Here is a 19,409-nt window from a genome sequence, read left to right on the forward strand (position 1 = left end):
TTAGCTCTAGTTTATGTAGAGAAAGCAAAGGACACTCACCTCTTTTCATTTTTCTTGACAAATCTAAACATGGTAAAGGATTTACACGGCAGACAGATAACACAACAAAGATGAATTTGGTTAGCATAAACAATGATGCAAGTTGCTGCATATGTTATTAATCTCTGTGAAGTCTAGATGGTTAAAGGAGTTAAGATAAAACAAGGCTGACATTTTTTTAAAGCATACTGTTGACAGAGCTACAAAGAGATGACAGGCTACATTATAAACAGTAAATAATTAAAAAATGACATCAGCCTTTTAACAGATTATTTCAACAGTTTATTTTTTGCTAATGATGGGGTATTTACTCAGTAAATTCAAATAATTAATTTCATGAGTGAATGATAAGCTAGAGCTGGAAAATGGACACACAGCATCGTCTTGAAATTTTAGGGGGGAAAAGTGGTTGACTGGAACTTCACCTATCTTTCAGAACCAAACAATGTTGAAATAAACATATTTGGAATAGAAAACGGTATCTGGCTCTTTCATATTTCAAATGTTAAAGTCCTTTGATAGAGAGAATTCCATTTTTTTTCTGCATCTGTTTAGATCACATGACAATCGTGGGTGGCAACATTTGGATCACAGAATGTAGCTATTAAAAACCTAAGTAATGTTTAAAGTAATGAAGAAGAAATTAGTTTTTCCACATGAAAGAAAATCAATGATCAAATAAATTGAACATGATTATGGTGACTAAAGTAAAAATACCAAGTATAATGTGATAGTTTTCAGTTCTTGTTTGGCACATATATTAATAAATTTTCAAACATCAAACAATACATCGATATGTACTAAAACCAACTAGTACAGTAAGATTCCTAAAGCACAGTTAATTATTAACATCATAAAAACCTAATTTCCATATGAATTCTGTAACCAAGTACACTCTCTCTGTACTGTGCAAGCTGGTCCAAACACTGTCTTTTCAGGATTCTCCAGAATTCAAGAGCATTTTAAAGATAAATTATGCTGAACCCCACGATTCCTTATTGAATTCTGTGGATCTTCTCAACAGGCATCCAGTTAGGAGACTACACACACACACTCATCACAATTTTGAAAAGAATGGAAGGCCTTCATACATGTCAGTTTTTAGTTTTATCCAATCATTAATTTTCTGCAGAGTTGTTTTTTCTTGACTTAATATTTTTGCAAGTTTTTTCATTTTTTCTTCATTTCTTTCTATGTACTTCAACCCTTCCAACTGCAGCTGATTCAGCTTTTCATTTCGACTTTCATCTAGAGGTATGTTTTCACACATAACAGGATTAAATCTAAAATAGGTGTCAGGAGGTAACAGACCATCAAGCATTACATGGACTTCTGTTGAAACAAAGAGAGGACAGGACGAATTAAAAAATCAAGTTATTCTTCCATGATCTAATTTTATGTTTATTTAAATTATCCTATTTTAGGCAAATCAGAAAGCCTTGCTTATTTTTCACACTCTAGCTACTTAACGGCAGGAGTAAAGAATGCATAATATTGAATATAACTATGAAATGAAATTCAATTCCTGATCTATACCATATAATTCTGTTAAATTAGAATCCCAGCTCCAGGACTCTCTTCTCTGTTTTCAGTCATACTGTTAGCCACTGCTGAGATGCCTTTTCAACCTTCCTTTTGCCTTTTGTTGTTTTTTAATTTCCTGAGATCATCTTTATTGAGGTATAACTTATATACAATAAGGTTAATAAATTTTAAATGTCTAAACTGTCAGGTTTTGACAACTGTATACACTTGTTTGATCACAACAACCATGACACAGAATATTGGCCATCACCCCAAAAGCTCCTTCATGCCTCCTTATGGTTGATTCCTCCCTTATCTTTTGCCTTTTCTAGAATTTCATATAAACAAACTTACGAATATATATATAGCTCTTCTGTGTCTGGTTATTGTTTTTACTCAGCAAAATGCTTTTGAAATACATGTTGCAGTATGGATCAATAGTTTCTTCCTTTTTATTGCTAAGTAGTAATTCACTGTAGGGATATTACACAATTTGTTCTCTCTGGTCTGGGTCTGCTTCTCTTAAGTTTTCAGCTGTTAGAAATAATCCTAAATCATTTTGTGGATATATGGTTCTATTTTTCTCACATAAATACTCAGGGATGAAACTGCTTGTTCATATGGTAAAAGTTTACTTATCTTATGAAGAACAACACTCGTTTCCAAATGGTTGCACCATTCTGCATGTCAACCATAAGGATTATTTAAGTTCCCACTGTTCCTGATCTTTGCAAAGACATGTTATTGTTGGTCTTATTTTTAATCATTTTAGAGGGTGTGTACTGGTATCTTGTGGTTTTAATATTCATTTCCCTAATGACTAATAATGTTGAAAAATCTTTCATGTACTTATCAGTCCCCTGTATATCTTATCTTCTTCAGTGAAGTGTCTGTTCAAATATTTTGGCCATTTTTTTCCATTGATTTTTTGTTTTGTTTTCATCTCTATATATTCCTTATATGATATATTGGAAGCATTTTCTATATGTTTTGCATCTGATCGTACATTTGGTTCTGATGATGAACATATTTTACTAATATTAACTTCAGTAGAGAGCTTGTCTTTTCATTTTATTAAAAGTGTCTTTGGAAGAACAAAATTTATAACTTAATGAAGTCTAATTTATCTATTTTTCCTTTTATGTACTATCAAAGACTCTTTACCTAACCCAATGTCATTAAGATTTTCTCCAGGGTATTTTAGAAGACTTGCAGTTTTAACTCTTGTAGATCTATGATCCATTTCAAGTTAGTTTTTGTATATGGTGTGAAGGGTCAAGGCTCAGTTTTTTAAATACAGTTATCTAATTGTCCTGGTACTATTTGTTGAAAAGATTATCCTTTCCTCTTTGAGTTAACTTTGTCAAAAATCTTTTCAGCATACATGTCTGGATCAATTTCTGTATTATTAGGGGCCACTGATCTAATGCAAACACCACCCTTGCTTACTGTAGTTTTACAGCCTTGAAGTCAGAGGGTCTAAGTCCTCTAATTTTGTTCTTTTTCAAAACTGTTTTGGTTACTCTAGGTCCTTTGCATACCCATATGAATTTTACAGTCATCGTGTTAATCTCTACACCACAGAAAGTCCATTTTGATTTCTCTAGCAGTTGCATGAAGTCTATAAATCAATTTGTGGTTTGCCACCATAACAATACTGACATTTCCAATTCATGAGCAGAGTTATCGATTATTTAGGCCTGCTTTAATTTCTCTCAGTAATGCTTTGTATTTTTTACTGTTCAGGTCTTGCATATAACTTTCAAAGGAAACTGCTATTTCTATAAATCAATAACCATCGAATATCAGCAATTACATGTTTCACTCTAATTCTGCATTATCTAGAGTGTATGTGCACAAAGGCAGTATTTCATATTTCTTAAAAATCTCAAGTGAGCCAATAATGTGGTTTGCACAAGGTATACATATAAGTATCATGAGACTGATCAAAGCGATCTTTTTCTAAGAAGACTGTTTACGGTAAGAATATTTTATTGATTTGACAACAAAATTGTAGACAGTGAAAAATCCAGAATGTCACCTTTTCTTGGGTTATCATTTAATAAATAAACATCCTTAGTGGGAAGTTTAAGATGCTCATATAGGCTGATGACTCAGTCAGTAATAAGATAATAGAGAAAGAATGAGATTCAGAAGCAAGGGGCTGTTAAGTGGGAACAACTCTTTTCACAAATTTAATAACAGATTTCACGTAGGACTTAAAAATAATATAGTAAAATCAGGAGCTCTAGACCTCAAGGCAAAAATTAGAAAGTCAACAAATACTGACTACCGACTATGTGAAAGGCATTGCAGTCAACATAGTTAGCTGGGTAAGTTCCTGCTTACATTCTGGTGGGATACAGAGATTAGAAAGTGAACAGAAAAGGGCTCTCAGGAAAAGTGACATCTGAGCAGAGATCAGAATGAAGTTAAGGGAGGGAATCGAGCATGTACTGATATCTGGAAAAGGCCTTACAAACAGAAGACAGGTATCTGAGGCAGGGCCTTCTTAGGAAGCTGAGGAACAGCAAGAATTCAAGTGTAGCTGGACACACTTTACAGATGGGACACAGCTTGAGAGAAGGGGAAGAGATGCATTCAAAGGTTAGGTCTTCCAAGGCCTGGTGAATTTCAGTGAATGAGACTTTGGGATTTTGTTCCAAGTGTGATGGGAAGTCTAGAGGGTTTGGAACCAGGTAAAGACATGATGCAATTTACATTTTAAAGAATCACTTGGGCTTTATTACGAAGGCTAGATTACAGGGGCAGCCAGAATGGAAGTAAGGACTTATTCTGGTTTGCCTCCATGTTTTTAAATAATCCAGAAGTACTCTGATTCTCTCCCTGTTATCCTGTGTTTATCTGAACCAACCTCCTTTTTCTTTTTCTTAAGAGTCTCCAACCAAGCCTTTGTGCTACTCTTTTGTCAGCTACTTCTCCAACTGTAAGGAGGCAAAGGTACCACTAGCTCCCACAGAGAAGTTGCTACTGTAGAAATGAGTGAGGAGAAAGAGAAATGACGAAGACCCGCTCCCATGTGCTTCCTAAGCCTGCAACACAGACATAACCATGTACTTTTTGCAGGGAGCATCAGCACAGTCTACCAAAAACTGAATTCTAAAGGCGAAGCACGTTAAGACAGCAAACAAACAGACTGACCTTCTGTGTCTGTGGCACTGTTGATAACGTTGGACAGTTTGGTTTTCAGGCTCGTGTATGTCACGTTGTTTCTCACATCACTCTCGTAGCGCCCAGTGCCCAGGGATACTATACACTCTAATGGGACGTCTGGCCAAAGACACTTACACTCGTGCATTGCTAATGCGGAAGGGTTATTCAGGAGCAAACCTCCATCCTGCAAAATGTAAGTCAAACACATATAGGAAGTAAATTTGAAGTGAAATTCTTTTTCACAAACGTGAAAACAAATTACATTTTCCACAGTTTGAAATTTACTCAATTAGGAAAACTGAACTACGTAATAAACTTAACAAATTATTTAAAAACAAGAGATTCCTTTAAAGTGAATTTATTTTTATAAACTAAGGCTACAAAAGAAGTCATATGAAAATTCACTGCCCCTACTGGCTTTATTAAACTTTCCTTTACTATTACAGAGGTTCTTTATGAACTTTGGATTGCTCTGAATATTTTGTGCAAAATTACTCAAATGAACAGAATTACTCTTAAAGGTTTTTATCCTTGTTTAGTGGTTAATAGAGTTTATATAAAATCTAACAAAAGAATTGTGGTTTTACCAAATAAAGACCAGTTCTTCCACAAATCAAATAAAACCAAATTGATTAAAGCAATTTAAGTTGAAATTTTATTAACAATACAATTTCAAAGTATCAATTTCATTTATTGCAGATATAACCTAAACAAAGTAGGCAAGCTTTATATTTCTAAGCATTATCAATAATCTACATTATTTTGAAGAATCCACAAGGAAAGAAAATAATTTTCTAAAAGTTTATAGCTGTTCAAAATTGAGTAGATAGATCACGTGAGGTTTATGCAGGAATGGGATAAAATGAATGATGCCCATCCCATACTCCACTTCTAATTCAGCAGAAAGCTATTTCTTTCATTAAAATATTTTTATCTTCAATTCTATATTTATACTTTGCAACTTCTAATCATTTGGCTATTTTAGATGAAACATTTCATTATCATAAAAACTATAAAGAAGGATAGTTCCATGGACAGGGAACAACAGACTGCTTCCAAATTGGGAAAGGAGTATGTCTAGGCTGTATATTATCACCCTGCTTATTTAACTGATATGCAGAGCACATCATGTGAAATGTTGGGCTGGATGAAGCACGAGCTGGAATCAAGATTGCCAAGAGAAACAACCACCACCTCCGATACACAGACAACACCACCCTTATGGAAGAAAACAAAGAAGAACTAAAGAGCCTCCTGATGAAAATGAAAGAGGAGAGTGAAAAAGTTGCCTTAAAACTCAACATTCAGAAAACTAAGATCATGGCATCTGGTCCCAACATTTCATGGATGGCAAATAGATGGGGAAACAATGGAAACACAGAGTTTATTTTCTTGGGCTCCAAAATCACCGCACATGGTGACTGCAGCCATGAAATTAAAAGACGCTTACTCCTTGGGAGAAAAGCTGTGACCAACTTAGACAGCATATTAAAAAGCAGCGACATTACTTTGCCAACAAAGGTCCATCTAGTCAAAACTATGGTTTTCCCAGTAGTCATGTATGGATGTGAGAGTGGGACTATAAAGAAAGCTGAGCGCCAAAAAACTGATTCTTTTGAACTGTGGTGTTGAAGACTCTTGAGAGTCCCTTGGACTTCAGGGAGATCAAACCAGTCAATCCTAAAGGAAATCAGTTCTGAATATTCACTGGAAGGACTGATGCTGAAACTCCAATACTTTGGCCACCTGATGAGAACTGACCCACTGGAAAAGACCCTGATGCTGGGAAAGATTGAAGGTAGGAGGAGAAGGGGATGACAGAGGATGAGATGGCTGGATGGCATCACTGACTCAATGGACATGAGTTTGAGCAAGCTCTGGGAGTTGGTGATGGACAGGGAAGCCTGGCGTGCTGCAGTCCAAGGGGTCGCAAAGAGCCGGACATGACTGAGTGACTGAACTGAACTGATAAACAAGGATTAAGAAAAGAGAAAAAGGGGAGAAAAGAAGGGCAAACAAGGTTTAGCAAGAAGTGATAAAAATTAAATTAACCCCCCATCAAAAGTTGCCAAGTTTTCAGTGATTTTAATGGCTTGTTTCAAAATTAAAATTCCTGTTCCTTAAACTTTACTTGGTTTCCATCCAAAAAAGTGCAGAAGTTGACATTTGGTATTCACTTCAGCCCAGCGGTAAGGCATACCACCCCTTAAGCCATTTACAGAGTTATTACCCCACTCTTATTAGATGAGAGCCCACTTGTGTTAGATGCCTTTTCTATCAGCAAGTCATTATGCTAATGTAATGTTTATGGCATCTTCTGAAGCCTTTCCACCCACACAGTATTCATACTCACATTTACTTATTTATTGTGTACTTCATGTTTATCAGCCACTGCTTATTCTAAGTGCTAAGGTAAAACAGACTCGAAAAATAAACTTGTTAAGTAAAGTGATACTTATCTTTTAGAGGTACACAAGATTGTGTTTTAACTGTAGTACATAGTGCATGTGCTTAAAAGTCTAATACCTGGATACTTTTTACTGCTTTTAATGTATATTTAATCATTTCATATCATAAATCAGAATTTATACCGGAAAATAACTGATGGACCATACTAATAATGAATGTCTCTTAATCAACTCATGTTTAGTGTTTTTTTAATTTTGGCCATGCAGCAAAGCTTTGGGGATCTCAGTTCCATGACAAGGGACTAAACCTGGGTGATGGCAAAAAAGTGCCAAATCTTAACCATCAGGGAACTTCCTAATAGGGTGTTTTAAAATTTGTCTTTTATTATGAAAAAATATATATAACATAAATGTGGTCCTTTTAAGCATTTTTAAGGTTACAAATCAGTGGCATCAGTAACACTCAGAATGTTTTCTAAAACGTTTTTATTACACCAAATAGGATCTGCAACCATTAAGCAATGATTCCCCGTCCTCTCCATCCGATTTCTATCCTAATCAACTATTCATTCTTTATATGTAAACTCAGAAGACTTCTTTGTAAAGCCAATTCTGACAAAATAAATCACATCTTTTATACTACTTCTTAACTCTGTACATATTTTTATTATTGAATTTACCATCTCATTCTATAACTGTTTATCTTCTTCTAGTTTTGAGTTATTTGATGGTAAGATCCAGGAAACACAAACAATATGTCAGCAATTATTAAAAACCTTCATATTCTTTATGGTTAACATAATGTCTGGCACTGAGTAAGCACTCTCAACATTTTATCCAGTTAAAATGAATATTGTTAGTTGTGGCCTGGCACAGGCATAATTTAGCACAGAAAAGCTAGGCAGGCTCTTTCTGCTTAAAACATCCTTTACTTGGAAGGTATATATGAAATATCATAATTTGTTTTAGATTAATGTATTCTGAGTTCTGACCCCAATGTTTCAAAATGTAAATAAGGACTAAAAAAAATAATATATTAGAATCAGCCAGCAAAACCTTCAGTGCAAGCTAATTTATCAAGATCTTTCTCCAAAGACAGGAAAAAACTGATTTAATTTTGGAGGAGGAGGTGGAAAGAGAAAAGGGATATGCATATGATCAACTTCATTAAACTGTACACATAAAATATGTGTAGTTTTTTGTCTATCAATTTTACTTCAATAAAGTTGTTAAAAAGAGAGAAGGGATAATTTTGTAAAAGTAATTATTTCAAGATAAATATGATGCTACTTGGGTTATGGGAGATAAACGATACTTTAGAAGCTATTCAAGAATTCCTCCTACTTTATAGTTTCCCAGGACATCTAATAAAGCTTGAAATACTGCAATAACATTCATTTCTTTACAAAGACAAATGAAATCTACCCATCCACCGACTTGTACTTCAGTGTTAGTTACTCAGTTGTGTCTAACTCTTTGCAACCCCATGGACTACGGGAGAAGCCTGCCAGACTTCTCTGTCCATAGAATTTTCCAGGCAGGAATACTGGAGGGGGTTGGCATGCCTTTTTCCTGGGGATTTTCCCAACTCAGGGATCAAACCCAGGTCTTCTGCATTGCAGCAGATTCTTTATAGTTTGAACCACTAGGGTATAATTTATACTCTACCTGATTATAAAAAGGATATGAACTTACATTAAAACATATGTCAGACATGAGAGTTAAAAAGATATGACAGTCTCATTTTAAAAACGAGACCAGAAATACTGAATATAATTATTCTAAGAGCTAAGGAGAAGAGGATTGTAATAAACAGTTGAGTTCTAGTTTTAAAACTTCTTGGCAACTTTTGAAGAGTAGGAAGGGAACTTTGCTTGAATATTTTCTTTGTTTAAGTAATTAAGATCATTCATATCTTAGAATACGCTAATCAGCCTTACATGGTGTCTTTGGAAGAGAATAATACCCCATTTCTTCAAGTATCCAGAAAGGAATATGGAATAAGGAAAATATTTGCTCAAATATGGTTTGCTTAGATTCTAGATTATATCAGAACATTCTTAAGTTAGATGTGCTAATCTTTCTGGAATCAAGTCACTGAATTACATGAAAGTATATTCTTGGCATATATGATTTTATGCATTATTTTTAAATTCTTTACAATTGAAGAATAGTTGATTTACAATATCATGTTAGTTTCAGGTGTGATGGAGGTGGTGGTGGTGTAACCGTTAAGTCGTGTCTGCACACAAATTCATTTTTATATATATATATATATATCTGTGAAACTAAATATTTTCTTTTTCAGATTCTTTTCCCTCAGAGGTCATTACAAAATATTGAGTATATTTCCCTGCATAGTTACATGCGTTAAACAAAATTTATATAAATTATTTTAATCTGTAGACCAGCCTAAGTTCAAAGATTATGGTCATCAAAATAAAAATTGCTTGGCATGGAAAGGAATATCACTAGTCTAATCTGAAATGGAAAAAGAATCACTGAATTACTTTGGTTTATGATTTGCATTCTACAAATTAAATTAAATCTTAGAACTATTTCCTCTCAGATAAAGCATAAAGAGCAAATGAGATAACTTCTTTTGAAGTTTGGGAATGTATGGTCCTGAAAGGCAGTAACTTATCATTTGAGACTTTCACTAATATTTGGCATAACTGCAATTTTGTAGCATGACAAGCCTTCAAGTTGTAAGATATAAACTTTAACTATTACATTTCCAAATAAATTGCTATTTCTCCATTTATGACATGGTGAAAACACTATGGAATATGAAGAAGTCATCGTTACAAATGGAAACATATATATTAAAATACAATTTTTATTTTGACCAGTAAGTCCCGAAATAAAATGTCAGAACAAAGCTCTACAGCTAGCACTTTCTGCCCTGAGGGGGAGGAATAAAGCAAAGGAAAGCGAGAATGGGAAGTGCCTTACATAACTCTGCAATGACTGAGCTGACCAAGTAGGAAACAGTCTGCACTGACTCCAGAGACCAAAGAAACCAATTTTAATCTCTTAATTACCAAGATTATAATATTACTTCTGGTAAGACAGAAATAAAATGAGATAGCTGAATGTACACTCAAAAATACAATATATCTAAGCTGGTACATAAAATTATAGAAGACGAAATTGATAACAACGTTGTAGATATTATAACATTAACACATATATAGATGCTATGTTATATTAAAACTATGAGTTTTTGAACAATATCTAAAAATTATTATCAAAATAAGTTTTCTCCTTAACTATATCTGAATACTGAGCCAGACAGGAGAGTTAAGGTTAGTCACTCCATCAAAGAATTTTAAGTGTAGTAGCATATAATAAACTAAGCATACATTGAAGTGAAGTGAAGTCGCTCAGTCGTGTCTGACTCTTTAATGTAAGCATACATTAAAACATATATTTTGGAAGTTATCAGCTCAAAAGCTTTGTTGACTTTTTTATCACTGAGTATAAACTATGAGTTAAGATCTTCATAAATAGTGGGAAAACTTGATAGGGAAAATAATTTATGATAAATAAAAGCCCTGGTCAAAGAAAACGAATATATCATTCAACATTATAGAAACAATGTTCAGCTTAATATATCATTTAGCCATAAATTTTAAAATAGTATAATTATAGACAGCATCCTAACTCCATCAATTAACAGCTGCAACCCTAGTCTGGTCACTTAATTTTTCTTAAGACTTCAATTTCTCATTGCAAAATGGACATCACTCTATCTGCCTCATAAGCCGTCATAATTAAGTGAGGAAATGTGTACAAAGGACTATATAGGTGTCTGGCACCTAGCTAACCTACTGAGAGTTTAGTATTACTATTTTATTACATCTCCTTCCAAATATGTCCACCAAAACTGTCAACAGACTGCATTCTGCATTTTTAGGGACTGTTTCACTTTTAATTTTTATCACATCTGGAAAGCCAAGCACACATACTACTTCATTTTTCCATCAAATTAAAATTATCGTAACTGGTCATGAATCTCATTTCAGAAGATACAAACAAATCTTTCCTAAAATACACTCTCATACCAGAAGGCTTGTTAATTTAAGAAAAACAAACAGCTAAAAATATCCTATACTGCACACACATCTTTTGCCACATGGAGACATGAGGAGTTTCCTTGGTGGATCCCTCTAAGTTCAGTTGTAAGTGCCGACTCTTTTCAGTCACGTAAAGTTTTAGAAGACAAGCCACACAGTCAACTTACTTGATGAAGATCATTTCCTAACGCATATTCTGCAAAGTAGCCCGGAGCAGCAGATGAGGCTCTGATGGCCTGCCACATTTTATACTGACAGCCTCCCAAATAGTGAGAGTTGATTCCAGGAAAATGTCCATAGTTTCTGAACACAAAGGCTTTTGGTGTTATCCCTCTGTTCACTATGGTACTTACTGCAGCTACCTAGTCGATTAAAAAGTGGACAATACGCATTGTAAGCAGCAATATTTGGGACTGTAAAAATTAAATATTATTTAGTGGTATGAATGAACACTACAACTCTACCCATCAAGGTAAAGTGTATAACATAACCCTAATGTTAAGCAAACAGAAGCAGATCCTTTTAAACAGGTTTTTGTTTTTTTTTTTTTAATGGGAAAACAGTAACAAAGGCTGGGACAATTTTGAGAAATGCATTATGAGAGAACTGTAATAAAAGATATTCTTTGACTACATGATTTGATTAGCTATTTAAAAAGAGATTCAAGAAGGCATAAATTTGCAGACCTTTAAATTTGCTACTGCAGTAGTAGCAACGAACAAAAACTACTTAAAGATGAATAATACACTATTTTCATATCACTTATAAATCAATCTTTGTTCCTGTGCTCTTTGAAAGCATTATGACTTTAGTAACTGAAACTCTAACACAAACTAATTTTCAAGGCTTTTTGATCATAGTTAATAACTCGTGGCTGGGTTTTATTTTTTTAATTAAAAAACCTAATCTTTACCACCTAGGGTCTCAGGTTTTATCAATATCAGTTGAATTTATATAAAATGTGATGTATCTGTTAATGACTTGCTATATGAACTTTAAGAAGCTGAATGGTACTAGTGAGGCCTAAGTTTATTAGGGCTCTATGCCAAATCCTGCAAGAGGCCACTATGGATAAGAGTTGGGCATATACTAAAATCTGGAGAAGGAAATGGCAACCCACTCCAGTGTTCTTGCCTGGAGAATCCCAGGGACGGGAGAGCCTGGTGGGCTGCTGTCTATGGGGTCGCAGAGTCGGACACGACTGAAGTGACTTAGCAGCAGCAGAGTCTTTCCATTAACTGGTATACAGGCAGGCTCAATTAAGAAATGTTGTGGGTGGTTGCCTCATTTATCAGGAGTAAATTACTTTTTGAGGTGGCTGCAGTTCCCTCACACCCACTCTTTTTTTTTTTTTTTTTTAAAGTCTGGCAACGCTCACATTTTAAGAACAAATAAGAAGCCCTGAAGATACAAGAGAACAAACAAGAGGCGGGGGAGCCTGGTGGGCTGCCATCTAAGGGGTCGCACAGAGTCGGACACGACTGAAGTGACTTAGCAGCAGCAGCTTTCATCCTTGGGTCCTTTCCAACGAGCTACTGCATCTCATCATGGCCTTACGTGGTCCGATGGAGCTATCCCTCCAGCCTCGTTGCACACGTTGCCCTTGGATCCCTAAGCTCCAATCTCTAGGGCCTACATTTCTCGAAAGCTCCTCCTGTATAGACTGTTCCCTTTGCCAGGACTGCTCATCAGCCTTTACATTGAGACCTCAAAGTACATTTCCTTACAGCAGCCTTCCCTCACGTCCTTATAAATACATGATTTCAGAGAACTGTTTTTGTGTTCCACAGCACTTATTTCAGGAAAACTGCATCTCATTTGTGTGATCATTTGACTAATGCTTACTTTGCTTCAGTTCAGTTCAGACTTTGCTTACTGGACTGTAAACTCCATGCCTGCATTTACTCACTAATGTATCCAAAGTCCCCAGCACAGTGCTGGCACATGGGGTACATAATATCTAAAGAATGAATGAAAATATGTGTAAGCAGGAGTGAAAGAGCAATAGAGGGAGTTGTATTTGATTTTTCGTGGTTACAGCTTGTTATCCAAGAATAAATACAAGTTGCATGGGATTCCTAGGTACATAAACCCTTATTCCTTAATCAAATAACGAGTTTTAATACAGGACACAGAACTCAAGCAATACTCAGATCACAAAATAAATAAAAAGAGGAGCCATACCAAGACATATTCTAGTAACACTGACATTTTAAAAGTTGGGATTCCATTTGTATATTAATCTAATATACATTCATGAGGCACATGAAGTTTCTTTTAAAAAATCTATGGGGGGAAATGCCACAATTTTCCTTAAATCCCTAGATTTGATTAACCCTATAATAATTCTTTATCTTTAGTCCCAGTCTTTCATGTTCTTAAGTTTTATTTTACTTGATATAAAAATGCTCCAACGTTCACATTCTGTACCTTCATAAAATGACCCAATATATAAGGAATCAATATAATCTATTAACAGCAGTTCCTAAGAAAACTTTTCCCTTAATAAAGGGGCTTCATAATATTCCATTCACCTGACCTTCAACTTCATATAGGTGTTATATTTAAGAGACTCTAAACTTACCTTAGGACATGTGGGGTTTCTTGCTGTTTCAATCATTAGTGAAGATCCCATCCTGTCCCTTTATTAAAGGAGAAGAATTAAATTATATCAAAATGATTTTATTTCCCAATATCAGGGAACATACACTATGCAGTTCCTATTACGTGGGATAAAAAAGAAAAATCTCCTCTAGGAAGCTTACAATCCAACTAATGCACATAAAACAATATATAGCTACCTATTAACCTCCAATTCAAACTAGAAGTATCTACAGTTCCGCAGGAGGTTGTGTGTGTGGGGGGAGGGGTCAATACAGGCTTTCTTATCTAGGAAAGATGGATGGAGGTGTAGCTTGACAAGGACACCACTGATGGCAAAAAAACACATTAAAAGCCAGAACATATACACAGTAAAGGCACAGAGGCAGAACAAATTTGTTGTTTTCAGGGTTCTCCTGATAGGATAAAGGAACTGTGCTGAAATAAGACTGCTGAACTATGGCAGGCTATATACAGAGCAGTCTAAAATCCTGATCAAGACATTCAGACTTCAAACTTGTTTTAGCAATACAGAGCCTATGCCACCCCCCAAAAATGCTTTTTAAACCATCTGAACTGGCATGTGAATGACTGCAACATTACAGAAATTACCCTTGGGCAGCAATTTTCACAACTCCATTACAAGGAAATATTCAGTGCTGAATTTTTTTCCAGACTTAAAAATTATGTATTTTCCCCCTGTACTGAATATAATTTTTTTACCAACTTGCCTCAATAAGGAAAAATGCCTAACATTTTTTTCAAACAGTACTTACATTTCTCAACTAGAATATTAGTGAATTTCACATATTTACAAATTAGGTAGCAATATACCCTTTATTCGGAGAAGGCAATGACACCCCACTCCAGTACTCTTGCCTGGAAAATCCCATGGATGGAGGAGCCTGGTAGGCTGCAGTCCATGGGGTCGTGAAGAGTCGGACAAGACTGAGCAACTTCACTTTCACTTTCATGCACTGGAGAAGGAAATGGCAACCCACTCCAGAGTTCGTGCCTGGAGAATCCCAGGGATGGGGGAGCCTGGTGGGCTGCCGTCTAAGAGGTCACACAGAGTCGGACACGACTGAAGCGACTTAGCAGCAGCAGCATACCCTTTATTATCTTTTATAAATACAATGTAAAATGCTTTCTATAAAGGACAAGATCTTTGTCTTCCCCAATCAGATCTGCATGTTTCTTCTGTATGAAGATCAAGGCAATGTTGTTCTCCTAAGGGTCTTTCCCTTTATCTTTTCATAGAAATCTTCTGTAAAATTGGGACAGAGATCCTGGGAGCATGCTACTTTCACACTTTAAGGAAAGGTCAGATTTATTTTTTTGTTTAAGCCTTAATTTTATAAAGAGATAAAATGTTTTAGCGAATTGTTATGAATATAAATGTGAAGAGAAAATCGAAACATTAATTGCTTATTTCGGAGAAACGTTAAAACACTCTAAGATTCTACTGATGTTGTAATTAAAAAGTGTTAGTTAAGTAACACAAAATCATTATCCCAGGGAAAAAAGAAAATAAAAATGTTCTCAATAAACAATGAGAGAAAAAAAAATGACTCAAAAGGCCAGGGAATGGGCATGGTAGAGTTTTAACAGCAAGGCCTTCACTGGATTTTCCAGTCTTCCCTTTCTGATTTCCATACCCTTGTATACATTCCCTTTCCACACAAATCCTGGGTTTGAGTGCTTTTGGTCAACAGGACATCAGCAACGTGTCATTAAACTAAGGTTTGGTGAGTCCTCATGCTCTGGGCTTGCCCTGATGGAATTCTGAGACTGCGATAGTGGGATAAAGCCCAGGATGAGAGAGACCAGCTGTCCCAGCCATCTCAGCTGAGCTGCCCACTGGCTGCCAGCAGCCATGAGTGAGTTCAGACCACAGAATCATGAGACTTAATCATGACCTAAAAAAAAAACAACTTAAACTTTAGGACTAGAAAATAATATAAAGATTTGCCTGATTTCGAGGTAGAAAACATTTTCTAAATATCAAAGTTCAAAATTAAAGGAAAAGATCTGACTACACGTAAATTTTAAGCTCACATTAAAAAATACTGTTAATTAAAAAGCACATTTTCAACATATCAACAAATGATTAATAGATTTATAATATAGTGCACAATGCCCCAGTAAGAAAATGAGCAAGTACTATGCTCTTGAAATCTGCACACTAAAAAGAAATTTTTAAAAAAATATTCAAATTTATCAATAACCATCGTGATGCCAACTGGAAATAAAAGTTTAAAAATCTCTAAACTGACAAAGTTTTAAAAATTAAAATGCTTGGTGTTAAGTATTTCATGAAATGGAAACACAAATTGATGCTCGTGGCTAAGTTGGGACAACTGATTTAAAGAACAATTCAGGTATACACATATATCTATCTTTAAAATGATTCTTAAAACATGTATACCCTCTGACCCAAAAAATTTCACTGAAGAAGTTTATCTTAAATACATAACCAGAGATTTAAGTAGAGGTGCAGGGTATCTACCAAAACTTTATTTTAGATGCAAAAATATCTGAAATATCCTCTCTTTTCACTAAGAAATTTGTTAAAAAATAGTACATCCATAAAATGGACTGTGAACAATCATTAAAACATGTCTCAAAAAAAATCTGATGACATAGGAAACCAATCAAAATAAAATGCTAAGCGAAAATGCATATGCATTATCCCAATTTTATCAACGGTATGAATACAACGGCATACTCACAACCTCACACACACACACACTTATTTATCTCCAAGAAATTCTAGAAAAATGTACATCACCATGTTAATAGTGCTTTTGGTCTCTGCAGAACTATACATTTTCACTATTTATATAATTTCTATTTCATATTTAATAATTACTTTAGAAAAACATCAACATTGACCCAATAATTATGCTTCTTATAAACTGACCTACTGATATATTCTGAAGTGTGGGTAGAAATGTAAACTTTCCTGCAATAGCACTGTTCATAATCACACAAAAAAAATCAGAAACATAAATGTCCTAAGTATTAGGACATATATCTTAACATTAGGTTAAGAAAATATGGCATCACCCTGCAGAATGTAGCAGAATCTTTTTAAAAATATGTCAAGGGATTTTAATAAAATTGAAAAAAGTGAAAAAGATAGAAAATTGTAATTACAATATAATTTCTACCAGATAAAATATATAGGAAAATATGTATCATATCTAGGGGAAAAAATCAGAAAATACAAGGTCTTTGGCTCTGAATTAGACTGTGGGTGATTTTAAGTTTCTACTTTATGCTTATATTTTTAGAAAGTGAGTATAATGGCTTTACAGTATTTGGGGGAAAATGTTTAAAAATTATTAAATCTTTTAGAACAGTATCTGTTAATGACTTGAGAAAGGCTAATACTACCCATGCCTTTTTAAATGAGGCTGGTGAGCACCTGTGGATTCTGGTACCCGGAGGGTTCCTCGAACCAATATCCTGCAGATGCCTAGGGGAAACTGTATGTGAAGGAAAAACCACAGGAGGCAAACATGTCCTATACACAATGTGGTCGCAACTCTTAAAAAGGTGACTGCATTTTTACATACCAATCTCACGCATGTGAACCCAACAAAGCAGTGAACAGAATACAATTCACCAAAATATTAACAGTGGTTATTTCTAATGAATGAAGTCAACAATTGAGTATTTACATTTTTCTGCTTTGTTTAAACACAAGACATTTTTAAAAAGAATAAATACAACTTACTTCAGAATGTTTTCCCATGTTTGACTGTCATAAAATGCATGGCTCCAACTCATTTTGACTGTTCCAACAATGACATTTTGTGAAAACACATCTGATCCTAATTTTCGATAAAGTTCCTCACATTCATCCAGGGGCATATGAAACAATCCCAACATGAAGGCTAATATAGCACCTGAAAGAAAGAATCCTTAGTTTTTATCAGCACGACCATTATAGTACTTATAAGACCTTCTGAGTCACAGACCTGGTTAAAATTACAGCTTTCATACTTTTGGACTGTATCACTTGAGACAAACCTCTTAACCTCCCAAAGCTCTAATCTTGTTCATCTATAAAGATAATTACAATAACTAAAATTTATAATTACTGTAACACTGGGATAACACATGTAAAGGGCATTACCAGGCCTCAATGAAGATTCAACAAATACTAATCACTGATAATTTTAAAATATATAAAAAGGTGTTATTTTACATTAAATAACATATAGTTAAGATACTGTGGTAGGTAATGCCCTTTCTAATCCTAATTCCTTAGTTTTAGTCACAGAAAACAGTATATTTGACGAATTATCAACTCATTAAAATAATTACACCTTCATGTTGGTCCCAGGAACTCACATAACAAAGAAATTAGGTCTCTGGGATGTCTTTTTAAACAGCTGATTTAATACCCTAGCTGCAACTGATATCACACACTGCCATCTAGTGTACCTAACTGGCAAAACCCTGAACTAAGGAGGAAAAGAGCTTTGGGGGATGCAGAGAGGGTGAGAGGGGCAACAATCTGTATGGCACCACTGCTTACAAAAAGAAACAAAAACAGTAAATCATTATCATAATGCATTTTAAATATTTTATGTATTTTTCCAGTCTTATTCTAGTAAAAGAAGTCTTCAGCTTGTTTTAAAATTCACTGTATGGTATAACTATGTAACAGAAATTGTTATTTATCAAGTTTCAGAAAATGTTTACACTAGAAATAATTTGCAAAAAAAATTAAGTTGCTTCTAAGGAAAGCTACCATAAAGATAAATAGACATTAAAAAAAACTGAATTTTACTGCACAGGTAGAAAAAAGAACAGGGACATTAACCTTAAACTAAATATGTATTTTTAATTTTATAAAAACTATATGTGCAAACAAAAGTTTCACATTAGAATATACAAAATGAAAAAGATAGGAAAATTATGAGCACTGTAAGTTAAGGTTAACATAATCAAGAAGACAGTGGAAAAGATACACTGTGGTAAGTGCAGAAATGCGCGAATCACACAAGATACTCTACTCCATGGATGAATCTCTGATTTCAGTTCAGTTCGGTTGCTCAGTTGTGTCCGACTCTGCGACCCCATGAATCGCAGCACACCAGGCCTCCCTGTCCATCACCAACTCCCGGAGTTCACCCAAACTCATATGCATCGAGTCGGTGATGCCATCCAGCCATCTCATCCTCTGTTGTCCCCTTCTCCTCCTGCCCCCAATCCCTCTCAGCATCAGAGTCTTTTCCAGTGAGTTAACTCTTCACATGAGGTGGCCAAAGTACTGGAGTTTAAGCTTCAGCATCAGTCCTTCCAATGAACACCCAGGACTGATCTCCTTTAGGATGGACTGGTTGGATCTCCTTGCAGTCCAAGGGACTCTCAAGAGTCTTCTCCAACACCACAGTTCAAAAGCATCAATTCTTCGGCGATCAGCTTTCTTCACAGTCCAACTCTCACATCCATACACGACCACTGGAAAAACCATAGCCTTGACTAGACGGACCACCCTTACTGAGCATCCACCTACTAACCATGGTGCCTGTAGATACATTTAAAGGTATGAACTGCTAGGACCATT

General features: G+C 35.0%; 1 protein-coding gene across 4 annotated transcripts in view; it reads right to left on the bottom strand.

The window, feature by feature from the left end:
• Positions 1 to 284: 284 nt before the first annotated feature.
• The window catches only part of PNPLA8 (patatin like domain 8, phospholipase A2), a 47,740-nt gene continuing 28,615 nt past the window's right edge, over positions 285 to 19,409 (bottom strand). For 2 of the 4 annotated variants that reach the window (XM_055420796.2, XM_055420794.2), the window contains exons 6-10: positions 17,568 to 17,739; positions 13,809 to 13,866; positions 11,392 to 11,586; positions 4,726 to 4,921; positions 288 to 1,371 (exon numbers count right to left, since the gene is read on the bottom strand). In XM_055420796.2, coding sequence (XP_055276771.1) covers positions 1,097 to 1,371; positions 4,726 to 4,921; positions 11,392 to 11,586; positions 13,809 to 13,866; positions 17,568 to 17,739 — 896 coding nt within the window. In that variant the 3' untranslated portion in view covers positions 288 to 1,096. Of the gene's footprint in view, positions 1,372 to 4,725; positions 4,922 to 11,391; positions 11,587 to 13,808; positions 13,867 to 17,567; positions 17,740 to 18,674; positions 19,304 to 19,409 lie in introns of those variants that run through there. The other 2 variants (XM_055420795.2, XM_088834350.1) reach the window with 2 other exon arrangements.

Source organism: Moschus berezovskii, chromosome 3 (assembly GCF_049115385.1).
Source record: "Moschus berezovskii isolate FMDL1 chromosome 3, NW_MosBer_1.0, whole genome shotgun sequence".
Lineage (NCBI taxonomy): Eukaryota > Metazoa > Chordata > Mammalia > Artiodactyla > Moschidae > Moschus > Moschus berezovskii.